Source organism: Neurospora tetraspora, assembly GCF_033439725.1.
Source record: "Neurospora tetraspora strain CBS 560.94 chromosome Unknown B0H65scaffold_3, whole genome shotgun sequence".
Taxonomy (NCBI): Eukaryota; Fungi; Ascomycota; class Sordariomycetes; order Sordariales; family Sordariaceae; genus Neurospora; species Neurospora tetraspora.
The window spans coordinates 2920681-2941568 of record NW_026944385.1 but is presented as its reverse complement, the minus strand read 5'-3'; the positions used below and the strand labels follow the sequence as shown (position 1 = coordinate 2941568).

Here is a 20888-nt window from a genome sequence, read left to right as displayed (position 1 = left end):
GCGCCCCAATATTAACCCTCACGCGTTATGCCTGACTTGTCCGTCTACACTGGAAACCGAGGAGAAGCAATGACGAAAAGGGAACCCAAACGAGACAAGTTCAACCTGCTGGTATACAGAAGAAGACGTGATGGGAGAGACTGAATCAACCCAATGTTTAGAAAAACAACTGGGCCAGTATTTTGATTTTAGCTCTACACGACACCGCATTCCCAATTTGTTTCGTGTGCCTGATATGTTCATCACACATCCAATGACGGCGCAGTGGAACTATGTGCCCTTGGCGATTATTCCGACACCGCACGCCCCTGAAGAAGAAGACAGGATATTTTGACTTCCAATCTCTCAGCGCTTTTCTTACCTCATAAATTTCGTCGCCCCTTTCAACCATAGCTTTCGGTCCGAAAACCCCAATCCGACACCACTGACAAACAAGCCAGCAAAAGAAAAGAAAGCAAGCAAAGGGGTAAGGAAAAGAAAAGCACCCAACACCCCATGGTATAGACAAATAACTCCATCCAATTTTGCATCATTTTTTTGGTCGGTCATAATGAAGCATCCGGTAGGTTCACGAACCCATTTTGTCTTCTTCATCGGTCCTCACTTAACCCGTGTCAACCGATGTCACGTTTCAGCTTTGCGGCCTTTGAGGGTTCCATACGGCCGGTGACGGAGGGGGTGACGAAGTGACTGGTGAGGAGGACCGTGAAGAGTCTAGGTCGTGACAAAGATGTAAAACTCCAAAGCTCCAGGCAAAACTCAGACCAGGACCTGCAAAAGTTGCGGGCCTCGATAATAACCAGGTACGAAAGAGAAAAGAAACAAATAATCGAGAAAGAGAAGCATTCGCCGGGCATTCCCAAGAGGTATCGCATCGAACCAACCAAGGAGGACTATGCTATCAAGAGCGTAGATGACCCAACATGTGATGTAATGGTATTTTTTTCGTGAAACAAAAGTGGGGAATCGGACCATGGCAGAAAGGAAACCAAGAGAAGACCGGATAAAAAGAGATTCGTAAACATCAAGACTATTCATCAAACGTGAGACGCCTTCGTGAAACGCTAAGCGGCGTCTTAGCAATTGGCGTCTTCCAAGGCTTCTGCGCCGGACTAGGCGTCATGTGAACGAAGTCAGAAAAGTCGAAGCCAAGGCCAGGAGTGTTGGGGAACGGATTTCCGCCCCCAGGTGTGGTCATCATGGACGAGGGCAACGCCAACCTGTTGCTGCTCAGAAGGCCCAAGTGCTTGGGCGGTGGAGTCGATGGAGGCTCCATCAGGAGGTGGTGGTTGTGGGTAACATGATTGTTACTGTCGAATCGTCTCTTGGTCGGACGGGCCGGAGACGGCGAGGCTGCCAGATAGAGAAGCAAATCCGCACCCTCCTCATTTGTCTTTTCTTGGGTTTGCTGACCTCCCATCGATGTATTCGTCCCCAGAGGTTTTCGAATGGTGGGCAAGGGTGGTTTATTTTCCTTCTTTCTTCCGCCGAGGACGTTACGAGTGCGCATGGGCGGCGTCCTTGGCGGCGATACCCGCACGTGGGAGCGCGCAAACGAATGTACGGGGGGATCGTCTTCATCGTCCGAGGGATTGGCACCGTAGCCGGGCGAGGCCAGAACATTGCTCATTTGTCTCGAGGTATCAAACAAGGCCACGTTGGGGCCTGTCGAGGTAGTAAAATGCCGTTGCCGCTGAGGTTTCATGGGCGATGACTGGGCCAAGTCGTGATGGTCTTTCCAGGAGGGGTGGCTGCCATACGTGAAGGAACGGTGAGCGGTGGGTGACTGGCGGAACCTCTTGCTCGGACTCGACATGTTTTGGTCGTACTCGAAGGATGCCAGATACGAGCGCTTGCGATGACCTGAGCTGCCGTTGCTGGATCCGATGGCATCAGAGAAGACGGGAGCCTTGAGTGGTGAGCTCATCAGGCCTCGTGTGGGGTATGGAAGATCGGAAGCGCTGGAGGAAGAATCGGACAGGATATCGCCGTCGGGGAGCCTGCTTCGGCGCAGCTCTTTTTCGAACCTGGGCTCGATGCTGTCGAGGGTAAGGTCTTCGAGGCCATGTTTTGTCTTGAACTGAGCTAGGGCAAGGCGGTTCTGGAGTCTTCTGACCATCTGACGGGAAAGAACGGTTACTAACTAGCCTGTTGAAAGCTCATGATGCAATGGAAGGCGAGGATGGGAAGAAGTTGGACGATGACATACCCGACTGATTTCAACCCTCTTGAGCACCCTATCGGCCACGACCTCTATCTCATGCTGTTTCTTTAACGGCGACGACATAGTCCTTGGATCGGAGATGGCCATGCGCGATGCGGAGTGCCGTCTTTTGCGGAGAAGTGACGCTGCAGTGTCTGTTTGGCGAGCAATTGCAGGTGGGACTTTGTAAAGAGATTGCAGGTTTGGGGATGGATGGTCAGTGGTCCCTGGTGAGGGAGGACTGACTGGCGCCTAGCTCAACGCAACGGCAGGGCAGCTTAACACGGACACATGGAAGATGCAGGCAGGAGCTGTGCAACGCAACAGTATCCGTCCGAAGTAAACGGCCTCAAGGGAGGATCCGACGGGAGCTTGGGAAGGGAGTGCCTGGCTGGCGTCGAAGGATCGAGGTGCGAGGTGCGAGGTGATGGGTGGTGCCCTCTCGTAGAAGCTACGTTTGCAATGGAAGGAAATGGATGGAGAGTATCAAGCTGATGGACTTGGGCCTTTACTTTCCCCCCAAAAGTAAAAGGTCTTGCATCAGGCTATCAGGGAGGCTGCGCCAAAAGAAGAAGTGAGGAATTGGTTGTTGGGAGGCCAAGCGACAAGGGATCCGTTCGATCCAATGTTTGAAGGGAAGGAAACAAGACATGTCAAGTGTCAAGACTCGACACTCAGCTTGCATACAACAAATTCACCCGACATTCCTTCGCTGTGAAAAGTGGATCCCAGTACCTCGTTATCTCCAATCTACGCAAAGGTTGCCCTGCCGTTGCATGCTGTTTGCTTGTAGTGTACATAGAAGCATGTATCTCAGCTTTGTTCCGATTGGGCCCCATCCTGGCCCACTCCATAGACTTTAGCCAATGGCAGGCAGTTCCATCAAGCTTACCACACCATTCAAACTTACTATTTCAAGTTGGGCACTGCTGCTACCTACCTCTGTTGCTGTTGATATTGGAAGGCACTGCCAGTTAATTACCCGAGCGTGTATAGCAAAAGGTTGCTCCAGACTTTCTGGCCATTGTGCGACTTCAAGTTGACTTACGCTTGCACTATCTTCTACGATGTACATAACCATGTCCAAGCGAGCATCTCTTTGAGACTTCCTGTTAGTTGTACCATGACACTTTGCGAGTGTTTCATTATCATACTTGCAATGTTTGGGACAACAACCACACGCCAATCCATGGTGGGACAGAACCAGTCCCAGCGGTTTCTAACGACGGTTTCACTTGTCGTAAACCCAACAGGGAACGCATCTCTGTATTCGTGAACAATGAAACATCCCGTTTGAGTGTTAGCGTAATCCCATGAAGACCAGGCTCTGACAGGAATAAAAGATCTTCCCCCGTGGTCGTAGAGCTTCACACCCCATAATGTGTAGAGTAGGGCCTGTTCGATCTGGTATGTTGGTAGTCTCTGGATGTTTCGCGCGAATTACCCTTCCAGGGCTTTGAGTCCTGCTTCGAAGCCGGTATTGTGTAGGCTACTCAATGCTAGCAGAGCCGTAGGAGACAAAAGTACAGGTAGTCAAGTCTCAACGGACCGGAGGCATGCCAATGGAAGGCACGGTCTCCGGGGATCGTTCTTGTATCGCGCTTCCACCCCAACACGAACAGCCGGCTGTTTCCCAGTGTTTGGACCCAAGAATCCTCCCAAAAAAAAAAAAAAGCTCGACGCATCCTGCTGTGGTCAGTACATTGCCCAATGTGGTCGACAGGTTATACATCTCGTAGTTATTATCAAAGTGCCGCAACAACGTGAGACAGCCCTGCCTTTAATACTCAAAGAAAAAGGGGAAGAAAGAAAAGAGAATGGGAAAGAGGGAAGGAAAAAGCTCTCGAATTGCACATTGAATTTGAGTGATCTGTGAAAGAGGGATTGAAAGATGCAACCACTATAGAGACCGAGAAGGAGTATCCGCTGAAGGAAAAGACGAAGGATGAACAGAACACCAAGACTAAGACAAGAGTCAGCAAGTTGAAAGTTGAAAAAAAGGGGTCCCGGGGATGGCCAGTTATGAGAATCCGGAGGGCGCGGAGGCTGACGATTAGCTCCGGATTCTAGCTGGATGCGGACTGTCTGCGCTCGGCAGCCAGCTGACTGACCACTGCATTTTGTGCCCAATTTCCGGTCCGCAGTTGGCGCCCGAGTTGCCGGGTTGCCGCTTGCTGGGTTGCCGATCGGCCAGGTCCTAACGTGAAACGGAACCGCAACGGCGGAAGCGAGGAGCCTCTCCGATGACCTTGATCGAATAGATATGGATCGTGATAATGCTTTCGGGTATTAAAGCGCAGTCTTGATCTGAAGTTGAGTTCTAGGGCGCAAATGTAAGTGTCGCTTCTTGAGGAGATGAGTGAGTTGGCTGGCGTACGCAGCTTGGTAGAGCACATCCACATATAGGTACTTCAGTGGGTGCGGCCCATGAACTCTTTATTGTAAATGCACATACTTTTCCTCATGCTTTGCAGCATTCACGGAGGTAGAGGTAGGTATTCACACTTGTACATAGCAACCCTACAGGTAAGGGAGGTTCAGAGAGCGTCGCACTGGGTGTTGATCGATACCGAACTGGTCGTAGCTTGCGCACCATATTACACAAGTGGAATTGGATACAGCTCGAGAGTGTGGGAATAACCACAACTGTACTGCAGTGGATTGCTTCTGTTGGCCGATAGCCGACGCCCAGGCTTAGAGCTCTGGTTTCGTCCCTTTCTCCCATCTACTCGTCAGGTCTACAAAATCGACCGTCTGACTAGTAGCGGAGCCACTAGTCAGGACCAGCGATTCGTATACGACTAGCAACTCGTACCGAGCGGGGTATATCTACTTCCTAGCGTTCCCCATACAAACGTAAGTCTTCTACCCAGAGCCAATAGTTTTTTTATAATAATATATCTATATTTCTTAGTCGCATGCAATATCACTTCGACAGTCAATATATATACGTAAAAATAAAATATCATTATTTTGCATAGCTATTATCATATATTTATTTTAATATATACTACCTTATAACTTTAACCTCCTTACAATTAGAATCCCTATATCCTTCCCCCTCTTCCTCGTCGTCGTCGTTATTATTATAAATAGCTTTATCGACGTTATCGTTATCGTCTTTGATTTCTTCGTCCTTATACTCCTTATATTTTTTATCCTCTTAATTTATTTGTATATACCGTCAGTCGTTAGGATACTACTAGTTTGGATCTTTTTATATATTAACTAATTTATTATTAATAATTTCAACCTCTTTTAATTCTTCTTTTATAAGTAGTATAATACCCTTATTAGTTAATTAAGCTGTAATAACCTCGTTTATAACTTTCTTTCTTACCTTATTAAATACCCATAGAATGCGTAGCTTAGAGGGATTACTAAGTAATTACTAATATAAGAGGAGAGTTATATTATTTACGGTCCTTTTACCCCCTAACTATTTAACCTCTTCCTTAATAGCCTTCTATTATTGAGATTAGAAGTGATCCCAACGCCTTACCCTCTCCTTATGACATTTATTAACTAACTAGTCCCTATTAGTAAATTATATTTTATATAGTATTGTAAATTCTTTGATCTCCTTTCTAAAGGTCTTAAGTATTCATAACTGTAACTTCTCGTTGATTATTTAAGTCTTTTGAGTAGAAATAAAGCTACTAATCTATACCCTCAATATAGTCTATTCTTATTGAAGTTCTCGAATATAGATACGGTCGTTTTCTTTCTTTATAATAGTAATACGTCAATATTTATTAATAGCTATACGTAATTAGGTATTACTAATAATAATTATATTATTATAACGTAGTAGACGGTTAATTGTACAAAATTTATATAATATTTCTTTAACTGCCTCCTCTTTACGTTTATATTTAAATTTAACTTCCTTTATAATTAATAAATTAAGTACGTTACTAATCTTATTTTATTTAATTAATACGTACTTAACCGTTAGTAATATTGGGTAATTTTCTTTAATTATAGACGATAGGCGTTATTCGATATAAATATTATACTTTTTAATAGAGGGGAGGTTGAGATTGGGTATAACTGTATTACTCTAGTCTATTTACAATTAGGAGGAGGCCTTTTACTTTAATATAGAAGGCTCTAGTAAGGTAGGGAATTGCTTTATTACGTAGGTATTCCTTAACTATAGGAGGATTGCTTAGTATATTAATTACTATTTCTTTTAGTATACGGAATATTATACTCAGTTTATTTATTCTAAAATTAATAATCCCCTACTCTATAAAACGAATAATATACTCTCGCTTCTATTTAATATACTCTTCATTAATTAATAATATTAATAAATTACGAAGGTTTAAAAGAATTAAGTTAGAGTTAAACGGCTATAAACTAGTACGCTTCTAAGTAGATAAGATATTCTTAGGTTTAAATATTTTCTTACGGACTTACTTAAGGCTATTAAGAAAGTCCAATTTATTATAATCTATATTATTATATATCAACTTTTTACGTATATTAACTTGGTAAAAGTATTTATATATTTAAAATATTCTAATATCGAGTAATTGAAGGAAGTGTATTGAATAGGGAAGTAAGAGAAAGAGGGTAACGTTGTGCCTTCGATATTATTTATAAAATTCCATAGTATAATGATTACTATAGTTATTTAATACTAAAACCTTCTTTTCTTCTTTATTAATAGGCTGTAAATACTCCTCCTAATATTTAAATTAATTTAGAATATATTAATTATTTATATAATTTTGTAGGGACGCGGCGATAATTATTCCGTCATCGAAGGAATTGTCGATATACTTATATATAATATTAATACCAGAAAGTAAGACGAAAGGTAGTATAGTACGGCTAAATACAGAAATAGATTCAAATATAATAATAAGAATTCTCTAATTAGGATTAATAGATTATACTTCGGTTATTTTAGTATAAATATATACAAAATAGGCCTTATTTAATATATTAATTTTAAAACTAAATTTATTACTATTCTAAATGTTATTCTATTACATTTTGTATTTTGTAATAGTATTATGGAATAGATAAAAGATATTTTCAATATTTGCCCGTATTTATAATACCTTCTTAACCTAGGCTATGGACTTAATTCGAATATTATAAAAACCTTCCCTCTTTATATAACGACGTGCCTATTTAGTATTAATATAAGGGATAGTAATAGAATTATTACTATTGTTACGGTTTATTCTTATTCAAGTAATTACTATTAATACTCATTACTTTGGGGTTATTTCGATATTTGCGATAATTAATTAAAGTTATAATATAGAATTTATTTTACTTACTGATAAATATTTATATATTAACTTAAATATATATAATAAGGTCTTCCTCTCTAGTTAATAGTTTATTGAGGCCCCTATTCCCTACTACCGAACTTATTCTCTTGTAACGGTTAATAATTTGTCTATATAGAGTTCGAAATGCCTTCGTTATATTTACTATAGTTTTGAATCCTTTATTTTAAAATGCTTTTATGGCAGCTTAGATTTTCTCCTCTACTGGGAGCGTCTCCTAAATATTACTAACAATCTTTTTAACATTAGAAATTAAATTAATAAACGTCGGATTAAAGCGTAAGGAGCTGTTAACGGATTTACAAGGTAGGCGAAGTATAGCGTAGTAGATAGAGGATATAGTAATAAAAAGATAGTCTGATAAGAAAATAGAAGGAAGTAATATAGTAAGGAGATAGAGAGATTAAATAAAGGAGGGTTAAATATAATTAAAATTAATTATACGTAAAGATAGGTATAATAATCGAATAATATTAATACAATAGCAGTTTAAGTAGTTTGAATATAAAAGGAGGATTCAAAATATAAATAGCTAATATATATTTTGAGTGTTAGGCAGTACGGGGAATTGGGTTGCATACAATTCAAAAAATATGTTGTTAAATAAATTTATATTGATTTGCTAGCAAAATGGCGGTATGGGGAGGTACCCCCAGTTTCAAGTACGAGTCGCTGGTCCTGACTAGTGGCTCCGCTACTAGTCAGACGGTCGATTTTGTAGACCTGACGAGTACACAGTATGCTCGCCCAAAAAAAATGCAAAGTTGGTTGGTGAAAAACTGTCAAGACTTGATACTGTGCATGACGGTGCACGTGGCGCCGTTTCACGACTGAGGTACATGGACTGCGCTTTGCTCACAGGGTGCAGTGCTGGGACACTATAAAATCAACCAAGTCAAGACGATAGTTTTGGTTTTTGTCTTGCTCCGGGGAATGTTTGCCGGCAGACGTTCCTCACTTTCGCGGACCATCCAAGATCAACGGAGCGAACCCCGCTCACACCTCCCCTGAGCCTTTCTGATGGAGTGAACTTCTGTTGAAAGACTCCCACCTCAATCGCTGACCAAGAGGAATACTGCCCCCCGCGCCACGATCGACGTCGGCAAGGGTCGGTTTGCGCAGTTGGTGCCCTGGCGTGCCTTGCCTTACTGGCTTCCAGCTTGCCTACATATGTATCTTGTCAGGCGCTCCGGGTCCGCGAACCAAGGAAGCAGACAGGACCATAATCGCCAAAGCGCAATGTGACCTCAAACCGAGATCAACAGCATGCTTCCAAGAGGGCACCCCGGCACATCCAGCAAGTGACCCGGAGCGTATCCGCATCAGAGCCAGAGTGTATATATATACATGTTAGAGAGTAAAGTTTAAGGGATGAAGGGATTATACTAGCGTATTAGCCAAAATTTACAGAACCGCATATGATTGTATGTTCCTGTAATGTATTCTTGCCTATCATATGCAATGTCGTGTAGGCTCGGTCATGTCCTGTACTAATGTAGAGAGGTGTAGGTATCTTTGACGTGACTAAATGCAAGTCGTCCACTGTTAGCAAGAGACATAAGGTACCGCTCGAAACGGTGCAGACTGGAGTGTGTACATATGACGTCCCGGCCGATCGTTTTTGCTGTCTGATTCGTCGAGGTGCCTCCGTTTGGGCACGGCTTTCATATCCACCGGCGCCGCATCGAGGTTCCATTCCTACCTCAACCCAACCCCGGTTTTCCCGCCTCGCGAGTCTCAAGTCTCCACGGCAGCGATCTTACCGTCTCTGTGTACTGTCGAGACTGTGTACTGGCGTACCCTCGACCAAGCGAACAAGGTTTGCTAGGCTCACCAAGGCAATTGATGTTGCCGCTCGCGCTGGCTACTGCAAGTTTTTCGCCTGCTTTCCAGAAGTTGATCAATCACACCGTGGCTTGCCAGTCTTGACAAGTCGTTCTCCCGAGTCACTGACCTCCCGTCTCCAATCCACCTCCGTCGTAGACAGTGTAGTTCCTGATGCCGAGGGGGCACGCAACTCTCAAAACTAGGTACATACCAGACAACAGACGTCCAAGGCGCCAAAAAGCACCCACCCCTAATTGTCTCCCAATTCCCAAACATCGACTGGATCCACGGAAGAACGAACCTCCATTATATCTTTTTTTTCCCACCAGCACCGTGTCCATCCGCCGGTCAAGGTCCCTTGTCCCTGATCCGCTGCCTTAAACGTTACCCTGAACTCGACCACAGTCTCGACCTTTTTCGACCCTTTCGACGCTCTGGACCTTCTCTGACACGTCGAGTGCCGATTCCTCCAGCGACACCGAATACAGCCTGGGATGGACCGTACGCCCATCGCCTGTCTGGTCATCATCTCGCGCTGAGCTCAAACAACCCTCCCCCATATCGCATCTCCAGCACGCCTGGCTTGGCCGTCTGCCAGAGCTCTTCCGACTACTGTACCGCCTTCTGTTTCATCCGCTGCGTGGACCGTTTGGGTTCCCCGCCGCCCGGGTGCATTACGTCGCGAAGCACCCGCGATTCGACCACCTGAACGCTCGACCCAGAGCATGCTACGTGACCTTGGGAAAAGTGGAAACAACTGTCGGCTCGGACCAGGGAGACCGCATCACGTCGTGTGGAGATGAGAAGAGGAGCAGAGCGTGACCAGTCCATCAAATTGTGCTCTTGCTTGGGAGAAACTCGTGCCTTCTAAATTGGACTGTTCTTGATTCTCGGCCGTAGTCCTTATCGGCCGCTGTTATCGGCTCGACTGTTTGGGCATTCGCTTGTCTAGACCTCGTGTCCCGAACTACGCTGAACCACCACAATCATGCCGCCTCCCGAGGGTGACTCGGCCTCTGCGCAGGCTGGTAACAACTCCAGCGACTTTGTGAGCTCTTCCAAAGCTTTCCCCTTTCCACCCTCTCCTCTCTGCCTGCCACCGACCGCCAGTTTTCCAAGATGGGGGCTAACCCGTACTTCGTCTCACCTAGGTGCGCAAGCTGTATAAGTACGAAGCCAGAATCCCCCGATGCCTTTTTGGAGGCGCCAAGCCCTCGCCTGAATATTGCGAAAATGCATTCTGACTAGCTTGTAGGATGCTCGAAGATCCCACGTACAATTCCGTAGTACGATGGAGCGCCGATGGTGACAGTTTCGTTGTTCTAGAGGTATGCGCTGAACGGCATTTCACTTGGGGAAGACGACCCCCCTGCTCTTACTGACGAACCCATCAACAGAACGAAAAGTTCACCAAAACCATTTTACCCAAACACTTCAAGCACAGCAACTTCGCAAGCTTTGTACGACAGTTGAACAAGTACGATTTTCACAAAGTGAGGCACAATGAGGAAAGTGGCGAAGCGCCATACGGGAGAGATGTGGGTGGTCCTAGTCATCGGTCCTGCAAAGGGGGATCCTTCAGCTGACCGTATCCAGGCATGGGAATTCCGGCATCCCGAGTTTCGTGCAGATAGGAAAGATAACCTAGACAATATCCGCAGAAAAGCGCCCGCCCCGCGCAAGCCCGCGCAAGCTGAGGATGCCTTTGGCGCGTCGCAACAGATTGTGGTTCTAAGCGAATCGCTTACCGCGACTCAGCACCAGATCCAGGCGTTGCAGGAGCAGTACTTCGAGCTGGCGCAGACGAATAAAGTGCTCGTCAACGAGGTCATCAGCTTGCAAAAGATGGTCAGGGCCCAGAGTCAAGTCTCCAACGAGTTGATCACCCACCTCAGCAATATCGAGGACCGTCGACGGAATAGCAGACACTCGGCGCATTCTAGCCACTCGAGTCATTCAGGTCCGACCTTCCACGCAGGATCCCTTGAGCTACTACCAGACGGTGCTGATGAGCCGGCAGCCGAACTTAGACGTGCGCGCGAGATACTCAATGGCGTTTCCCCCGACTCCCAGGCCGACCGAGAACTCGAACGGTTATCGGTAGCCTACCATCAAAATGGGTCTCCATCCGATTCGGCAACCTCGTCAGTCATGTTCACCCAGGGCGGCCCTGCACCCATGCATATGTTGCATGATCCCCTCAATGACCCAAGACACATGGTCTATCCGGTAGGGCAGACAACGGGCATCGACCCGTTCCATTCCGATCACATCAACAACATCCCGTATACTCGTCCCTTGAGTAACCCGAATCCGATGGCCGACTCTGCTCAGATAACGCCTCCCCCAAAAGATCAAGGCACCTCCATGTGGAGCCATAAGCGGCCACGCATCCTGCTCGTCGAGGATGATAAGACATGCGCAAGGATCGGTGCCAAGTTTCTTCATGTCCTCGAATGCTCGGTAGATATTGCTGTAAGTTTCAGGTGTCCAGCCCTAAAGAATGTAAGATCTCCGGGAGCGGTCGTTGCTAACACCGTAGTAGAAGGATGGGCTGGAAGCTGTCGAAAAGATCAACAATCCGGAGAATAACGAGAGCTTTGACCTCATTTTCATGGACATTATAATGCCCAACCTGGATGGCGTATCGGCGACGGCAATGATCCGGATGGTGACGGCAAGAGTACCCATCATTGCCATGACATCGAATATCCGACAAGAGGATATCCAGACCTACTTCCAGTATGGTAAGTCGAGCCCATCCGAGTTCATCCCACCTGCTTCTTCAATGCCCTAACATTCCTTTCTTCAAGGTATGAATGATGTGTTAGCAAAGCCCTTTACTAAAGACAGCATGATCCGCGTGTTGAGGAAGCATCTGGCATATATGCTCAAAGACCCGCTCCAAGGCGGCCTTAACTCGGATGACACAGGTCAGATCGTGGGTGCCCCAGGACCGCCGGGCCAGAACCAAGCTTACAGCAACAACCAACAAGCTCAGGCCAACATGATGGCGGCGGCGGCGGCGATGGCGAACTCTTCGATGGGCAGCGGCGCCCAGGTCAAATTTGAACAGACGCCGATACCTTCACCCGCCACCACATCCTCATGGCATTCCCCGGGGCAGATGAACCAGACATCCCCCAACATGGACGGTGGAGGATACATGAATGCCGGAGGGAGTGGCCCAGGAGGGATGGTTTTGACGCCGGGAGGCACACAAAGACCACCGCCGCCACCATATCAAATGATGAACAACCAGGTGAACAACCAACTAGCAGGCGGATCAGCGGGTTTCCAAGGCGGCGGTCATATGCAGGCCTCCGAGGGCATGGGAATGGGCGGCGGCGGATCTGATGAGAACCGACCAGAGAAGCGCCAAAGGTTATATGGGCCTGGCGCGAACCAGGGGCCGTTCGTGCAATAGCGAGCAACCGTTGATGAAAAGCTGGTTCTGGTTGGAAGTCGAAGTGGGAATAGTGAGTGACGAGATCGGGAAAAGCGCTGAAAAGAAGGGATTCCGCATTCGAGGACGGTGTGGGTCAGCTGGTGTTGACTTATTTCCGTGGTTGATTGTTTTGATGTCAATGTTGTGCCGTTGGATGCTCGTCGCCGAAGGCAAAGAGCTGTTGAATATCCGACCAGGCGTTGCCTCGGAATTGGCTAACCTCTACTGCAATTCGAAGCTTTAGAAACTCGTACCGAATCCTAACTTGCATGCACCGGTTGACGTGGATGTTCTTCGGTTTTTTTTTTTTTTTTTTTTTTTTTTTTTTTTGGTTGGCGATGTGTAGCGTGATTGGATAGGTAGAGAGGTGACTCGGTTGTCTGCTCATTCCGCGCATGTAGTTCGAGTCTGTAGTTGTCATTGCATCCAGTCTGCTATCCTTTCGACCTGTTGACCATTATCGATGGCCGGGTACTCTCATCGAGTTGTTGCTGTCGAGCCCGCTGTTGGTCGTCAAGTGAGCATATTGTGGTGGCGGCATTTTCCACGGTGAGCCGAGGTTATTGGTACCATTTGTGAGAAGAAGACTTTATGAGGCTGTGGAAGAAGGTGGGAAAAGACTAATAAGATGAGAGGAAGAGAAAAGGACGAAATCCGAAGTCAAATACGGGAACTTGAGAATAAATTGAACAGGGTACAGAAACAAGCTGCCAGCTGTAAGTAGGTGAGAGTAACGGAGAGGGAAAGAGGGCGAAAATGTTCGTAGGTCGAGGTACGGGGTAGGTGTTGCGAGCCTGGTGTGTTGTATAAGATATAAACGTAAAAGGAAGACGGGAGACGGGAGACGGGAGACGGGAGACGGGAGACGGGAGACGGGTGAGAGGACCATGGCTACCATTCGGTACAACCACTCGGTACTATAACCTAGAATGGTTGGTGGGTTCCAGACGAGCCTGGACCTGGCTAGGCGCAGGATCCCCGGGTACTTGCTACATATTCCTACACCAACTGTGGTGCAGACAGGAGTAAGCATTCGACAGCGTTTGGGGGGGGGGGGAGGATATCCCTTTGTATATGCATCTCGATCGGTGCCAGTAAAGGACTGGGATGGGCCAACGCTGTTGTTGCTCGGCCGATTTCTGACGGACCGCGAGACCGAAGAGGGCTTGGATGTCTGTGAAGACCAAGTTTTCGAAAGCGGGAGGGCCCGCTGGGTTTCCCTGTCAGTATGCGAGTGAAGAGTCGGTATTAGGCTCGGTACTAGGGGAGGGCATTTATAATCCTGGATAGTGCAGGATGGGGGAGTGGAGTGAGGTTGATACCTCTAACTGTAAATACCTCTCTTCAAGATAAGAAGCTGGTGCTGGAGAGCGGATGAGCCCCATTAGGTCCGTTATGAGGTCCGTTTGAGGGTGGAGAGGATCTTTCGGGTGTTTACCTGCTTGTGGCCGACGGACGATGTCGTATAAGTGGTAGTGGGGAGTCGTGTTGTTTATTCATCTCGATCACATTCAATACAATGTAGCCTTATGCTTCTCTCTCCCGCTGCCAGGGGTTCTTGACGGAGCTTGGGAACTCGTAGCGACGGCAGGTGAGACCAGGGACGGATCAGCACATTGGGATGCCGATACAACTGAAGGGTGATCGGTAATACGGAGGGGCGGCGGATTTACGGGCTGGTTCCAGTTGGTAACACCGAGGACAAGTATAATACACGAAGGCAACGAGGTGGAGGAGAAAGAAACAGCGATGGGGGGTGGAAAGGGGTTAAAACGCGGGCCGGAGCCGCCTCATCTGACGGCCTCGGGTGCCAGACTGTCGCGGAAGGGGGGACCAAGCTAGGCCAAGGACACTTCCCGGTAGCTCGGAGCCGAGGCAGTAAGCAATTTAAACAGAGTGGTGTTGGAGAATAGAATCCTTGCTACGCATAGTCTCTCATAACAGACGTTCAACCTAATTTGTTAGCCCCCATCCACTCCGCCGCTATACGTGGCGCAATCTCTTTGTACCCTATGGGTCCAAATAGTATGATATTAGGATTACGTCTATATATAACTTGAACGAAATCAGCCAATATATATAAAGAATATTCAATCTCTGCACAAACACTCGAATATTAAACTACTATAAAGATTTCAAATTTAATTAAATAAAGTGTCCGAGGATAGTACGCATTATAAATCCATTTCTATATACTTTTTTTTGTATTTCTATTACAATTTTATTATTTGTTGACACTATAGGGGTAAATTCTATTGTACGTAAAATTGCATTTAGAAGCATTGTATACTCTATTTTTGCAACCTATCGTTATATTAATACGAAAATTAATATATATATAATATACGACTATAAATCTAATATCGATAATATTATAATACGTATTCGTTGTATCGCCGACTTTCGTCAATTTAATACGTCCGGGCCTCTTAACCCAACTCTCTAAGGTTAAATTGGCGAAGTATTACAATATATAATATTTAATAATGATAAAAACGTCTGATATAATTTTATTAATACGGTCGCTACCTATTTATTAAATTGGGGGTTGCTACTAGGCTAGGACTAACGTCGTCCGAGACCTAATTAAATTAAATTTATTTATTATATTATTTATTAATAAGGCGATATAATTTTTATTACCCATACTGGCTATAGAAAGAATATTGTCTTTTAGACCGTATCTATTATCCTAGCTAATAAAGTTACTATTTAAATTATACCGCTTAATTAATTTAGTAAGGAATAGCGTAATGTTATTATTAAATTTCCGGGTATTCGGCTTATTTTAATTGATTAATTAATTATAAAAGTATAGAATTTATATTTGTTATATTTAAAACCGATAAAGGAATTAACCCTTTATTCCCCTATTAGGTTTGAGAGTTAATTCTCCTATTAGTTTTAAACGAGCTCTAACTAATCCTGTAGTAGTATCTATACTTTTAAATAGATTTAGAATTTGGAAACTATATATATATCCTTTTCGATCTAGAATAAACTACCTACATAAAGTTTATAGAGCTAATACGTAATATTTTATTCAATTAGCGAATCATTTTTATTATTATTAACGAATTATATATTATATTTTAATAGCGTACGTTTCGAAAATAATTTACGGATATCTATAATATTAAGACCGATATCCTATTTAGTATCCTTTAGTTTGGGTATACGGCTACTCTTATTTATAATATATAATATTATATATATAAATATAGCGGTTTCCGCCTAAAGGGTCGTAGGTTAAGTAAATTTACTATTATTTATACTTCTATCGATTGTTTTAATAATACAATAGTACTATAATTAATTTTATAAAGTACGTTTAAAAATTACTGGCGGTTGAAATTCTTTTTTAGCGCGCTTACATTTAACGCCCCCCTACTTAAGATTTATTTTATTTTGAAAATTATTATCTATATTAATAGCAAACTACTTTTTTTTCTCCGCTTAAGCGTATTTTTTATAATATTTTATATCTTTTAGTTATAAATTATCATAAACAATAAAGGTAATCTGCGAATATAATGTTAATATTTATCTTTAAAATTAGAGGGCTATATATAAGGACTTCAAACGGCCGGATTCAATATATCGGATAGTACTCGCTACTATTTCGCTTAATATAAATATAAATATTCCGGATGTATAGCGAGTAATATAATACGGCGCGGTCAAATCCGATAATATCGCGGACTTAATTTAGCGCTTTAGATGTACCGTCCGTACGGATCCTATTATATACAGTATAGGGTATTATATCGTCCTCTATTATTAATTTAATTATTGAGACCAATTATATAAACCTATTTAAATGGAAACTATCGTCTATTTTAGTAATACTTTATTAAATTATTCTACTATTTCAGGGGTTAAAATTTAATATATACTGCCCTCCCCCCTCCGTTATTGCTATTTCGTAATATACTATATTAAATTTCACTTTAATTAATAAGCCGGTATAACTGCTTACTTTGGGGGATAAAAATATATTAAATAAGGGAAATATATCTAACGAAGAAAATATATAGAGCAATAAAGATATATAAAGTAAAAAAGAATTATTAAATAATAATATTATTATTATCGGTTAGCTAATTTTATAGGAATTAGGAATTAGCGATAGTAATCGATAATTTTATATTTAAAATAAAATAGAAAAATTAGTTTGGGAGGAGATTATTAAAAAATATAAAGAGATACACAAATTTATTACTATACTTTATTTTAAGTAATATATTATAAAACTATTATAAGAACCTAAACTATTCCCTAAATTTAGGGATTCCTTTAATTATACAATAAATTTCAATATTAAACGCCTCGATACTACTCTTACTATATTACTTTTATCGTAATATTATAATAAGTATTATACCCCTTTAAATCTCTTACTATTTGTATTAGAAAAATCTATAATTATTATTTAGCGCCCAACGAAATTAATAAAAGCTAGTTTCGCCCTAGACGAATTAAACCGCTTTATAACCGCTACCGCTAAAATACTTTACTTTAGTATATTCAAATTATTCGATTTATTAAAAGAAGCATTTGTATTATTATTTCTCCTAAATATATTTACGTAACGGTTCGGGAAATAAGAACTTATACTTATAATAAAAGACTTTATTAAAATTATTCCGGAATTCAAATTATAAAAGTAATTAGAAGGGTATAGGAATATCCTAATTATATAGTACGCCTATATTATACCTAATTCGTTAAAAATATTTATTACGAGTACGGAAAGGATAATTCGTAATAGCGTAAATACAGAGAAGAAGAGATTAGCGAAGGCGGAATAAGTATAGATTTTAAAAATTATTACTAATAGCCTATTTAATACTATAGGTTTAACCTTATACGCGGTATCTCCTACTAATATATATATAAGTACAATTCTACCCGTAAAAAGGGTAAAAATTAGTATAATCCTAATAAAACGGAAAAAGTAAATATATACGCTTTACGTACTTAAGGAGTATTTAAACGAAACTTCCTAATAAATGATTTAAAACCGATAGAGGAGGTTACTAGGAGGAAGCTTTACTATATTATAGAATAGATAAAGAAAGATCGCTATAAATAAAAATTATAAGATTTATTTAAAAACTCTAGGCTCTACTCTAATTTTTATATTATAAATCATCTATAGACCTAAATATAATAACCCTCCCCTATAACTTCTAGAATTCTTCTTTCCTCTTTCCTCTTATATTACATTATACTTTCCTAATTCTTCTATTGGTTTTAATACCGATTTAATAATTATTCGCTCCCCTCTATCTACTCCTATTAATTTTAATATAAATTTAATAACTACTCGCTTCCTTTTATCTTCCCCTATCGGTTTTAAAGTTATTTTAATAAGCTTTTAGTATTTCCCTACCTTAATTACCCCTATTAATTTTAGGCCTAATTAATCGGTTCTACGGGGCCCTATTAAATAAGGGATCCCTTATTACTTAAAGTGAAATAATTTTACAATCTTACATAATATTTATAATATAATCCGCTTATTTAAATAAATAGGTTGAGAGAAATTTAATGATACTAAACCAATAAAAAACCCTTACCCGGATACGGATATCTAAGGAATTTTCTTTGATAGATAAAATTTAAATATATTATAATTATTATATTTTCTACCCCTAAAATAGTTTAGGTTTCGGATAAATAAAGAAGATACGAAATAAATATATATTATCCAATTTGCTATATATTTTAATAATATTTTATTCCTCTCCTAGTACCCCGCTTATATTAGCGGCTACAATATAAGAGAAGTACAAAATTTAATCCTAAATATCTATACGGAATAGTAGTCGGAAAATAAAAATTTATATAAACGGGTTATTATAATTATATAACCAATGAATTCCAATTATTATAAAAAGTAGGTTAAATAAAAGGGCGATAATATTATGCTACTAAAATAAATAATTATATTATAAATCTATCGGTCCTTAATTCTATCGAATAATTATATAACGAGAATTTTAAAATATTCGAATATAGTAGCCCTATTCTAATATTCCGATTATAAGGGTAAATATACTCCGTTTACCATTTAAAACCAATAGGGGAAATATATCCTCTTTTAACTTCTTCCTCTATTGGTTTTAAATCCGCTTTAGGTATTCGCTAACTATATTTCAATTTCCCTAATTTTTAATCCTATAAAATATTTTAAAACGAAATAATTTTATAGTAAGGATAATTAATTCGGCGTTAATATACCCGATTAGAAAAAAAAGAAGGGTATTGTTTTTAAAGCGGTTAATTATTTTAATTATAAGTATATCTTGCGTATATTATTCTAAATATTTAACCTCTCTAACTACGTTCTTACTATTTGTATTAGCAATTTGGAAATTGTTAATACTAATTTACTATTAGTTAAAAAGAATAAAATTTATTTAAAAGCTACAGTATTAGTAAATTAACTTATATACTTATATATATCGTAAACCTCACCCAGCGGGGGAAGTAAATATAAATATATCCAACTAACTAATATACTAAATAAATCTGTGTAATTAAATTATATAGCAAACGATTAATTCTATACAATAATCTACTTCTATTAATATTATAATTCGCGGCACTTGATTTACAAATTTACTATCGGCGGTACTAATAGCCCCAAAAAAGACGGTAGGGATATCGACGCTCTTTTCTATATATTTACTATATAAAATATTATAGGCTTAAGGTTAACTAATTAATACGAAGAAATTCCCAATAATAACGCCTAACGTTTAGTTACCGAAATTTTTTCGATTTTAAACGAATTCTATTATTTTATTAATAATCGATATACCGTCGGTATCGACCCTATAATTCCCTTCGCAATTACATACCTTCCCAACGTTAGCGACCTTAAATACTATTTTACTAGTATAGTATTCTTTAATATATATTCCTATATCTTCTAATAATTGGAAGAAAGTAGAGAGATTTCGAAGGATTTTAACGACGAAATCAATATTATTAATAAAAAGTTTAAAGCATAGGATGTCTTCAAAATAGATACTATCCTACTTATTACTATTTTAGGCTTATTATATAAATCGGATAATAATTTTAAATACGTAAATCCGAAATATTTAGTACCGATTAAAAACTTCGATTTGATATTATAAATTTTCTTCTAATTTTATAAATTAAATTATATATTGACTAACTATCAATTTAAAGACCTCTTTAACGACCTTAATATTAATATTGTATTAGGCCGCTTCGTTACCGACTACGCTACCAACTTTTAAATTAAAAAGGAATTAACCGCCTCTATTAATTATTCTAACGTATTTTAGGAAAATAATATTACGTGTATAGTAAAAGCGTACTTACAAATATAATATTAAATAATTAACTTAATTAATAAGCGATACCTACTATCGAATATCTTAAAAAACTACTTTGCAATTTATACGGTAATAAAAATATAGGGCCGGATCCCCTCTATATTTTTTGAAGATTGCCCCCCGCCGCCGGCGGAAAAGGATATAATTTATTATAATATTAATATTCTATACAAATACTATAAAAATAAAAGATAGGCGAATTAAGCACTAGGAAAAATAAATAATAAATTATTTCTACCCTACTAATTAATCAGTAAATTACACCTCCCTCGTTTAAAACTGATAGGGGAGTTATCCTTCTACTCCCCTATTAATTTTAATTGCGTATCATTAATTTAATTTTTTAAATACGTATATAATTCGGCAATTTAAAAAATGCCTATTTAAATACGCTATATTAACCAATAAAATCGGTACAAATAAAATTATTACTTACTTTATAATAATTTCGCTTTATATTATAGAAGTAGAATATAAAGAAAGTAATAACGAATTTATAGAGGCCTACCCTATACTAGTTTTAATACTAATATTATTTATTACTTAAATATTTATTAAAATCATTAAAATGTTCAGTAAAAGTTTAAATATTTATATTTAATTTAATACAGCCCAGGCGTTACCTACTACCGACCCAAAACGAATATAAATTCTAAATTAAAATAAATTTAACGTATTAATATATTAATATCTTAATATCTTAATAATAGTAATAAAATAAT

At 40.5% G+C, this 20888-nt stretch overlaps 3 protein-coding genes across 3 annotated transcripts; 1 reads left to right on the top strand and 2 right to left on the bottom strand.

The window, feature by feature from the left end:
• Positions 1–812: 812 nt before the first annotated feature.
• B0H65DRAFT_164042 (uncharacterized protein) lies at positions 813–2402 on the bottom strand. Its single transcript, XM_062821278.1, has 2 exons — positions 2210–2402; positions 813–2119 (listed from the first exon to the last, which is right to left on the bottom strand). Exons 1-2 carry the CDS (start codon positions 2309–2311, stop codon positions 1031–1033), a joined length of 1191 nt encoding a protein of 396 aa, XP_062683142.1. The 5' UTR covers positions 2312–2402; the 3' UTR covers positions 813–1030.
• Positions 2403–11156: 8754 nt separating this feature from the next.
• B0H65DRAFT_462240 (uncharacterized protein) lies at positions 11157–13120 on the top strand. The gene is made up of 4 exons (XM_062826631.1): positions 11157–11302; positions 11363–11817; positions 11888–12089; positions 12156–13120. Exons 1-4 carry the CDS (start codon positions 11188–11190, stop codon positions 12767–12769), a joined length of 1386 nt encoding a protein of 461 aa, XP_062683141.1. The 5' UTR covers positions 11157–11187; the 3' UTR covers positions 12770–13120.
• Positions 13121–13295: 175 nt separating this feature from the next.
• On the bottom strand, positions 13296–14374 carry B0H65DRAFT_163980 (uncharacterized protein). The gene is made up of 2 exons (XM_062821277.1): positions 14229–14374; positions 13296–14010 (listed from the first exon to the last, which is right to left on the bottom strand). Exons 1-2 carry the CDS (start codon positions 14288–14290, stop codon positions 13380–13382), a joined length of 693 nt encoding a protein of 230 aa, XP_062683140.1. The 5' UTR covers positions 14291–14374; the 3' UTR covers positions 13296–13379.
• Between the last annotated feature and the right edge of the window lie 6514 nt (positions 14375–20888).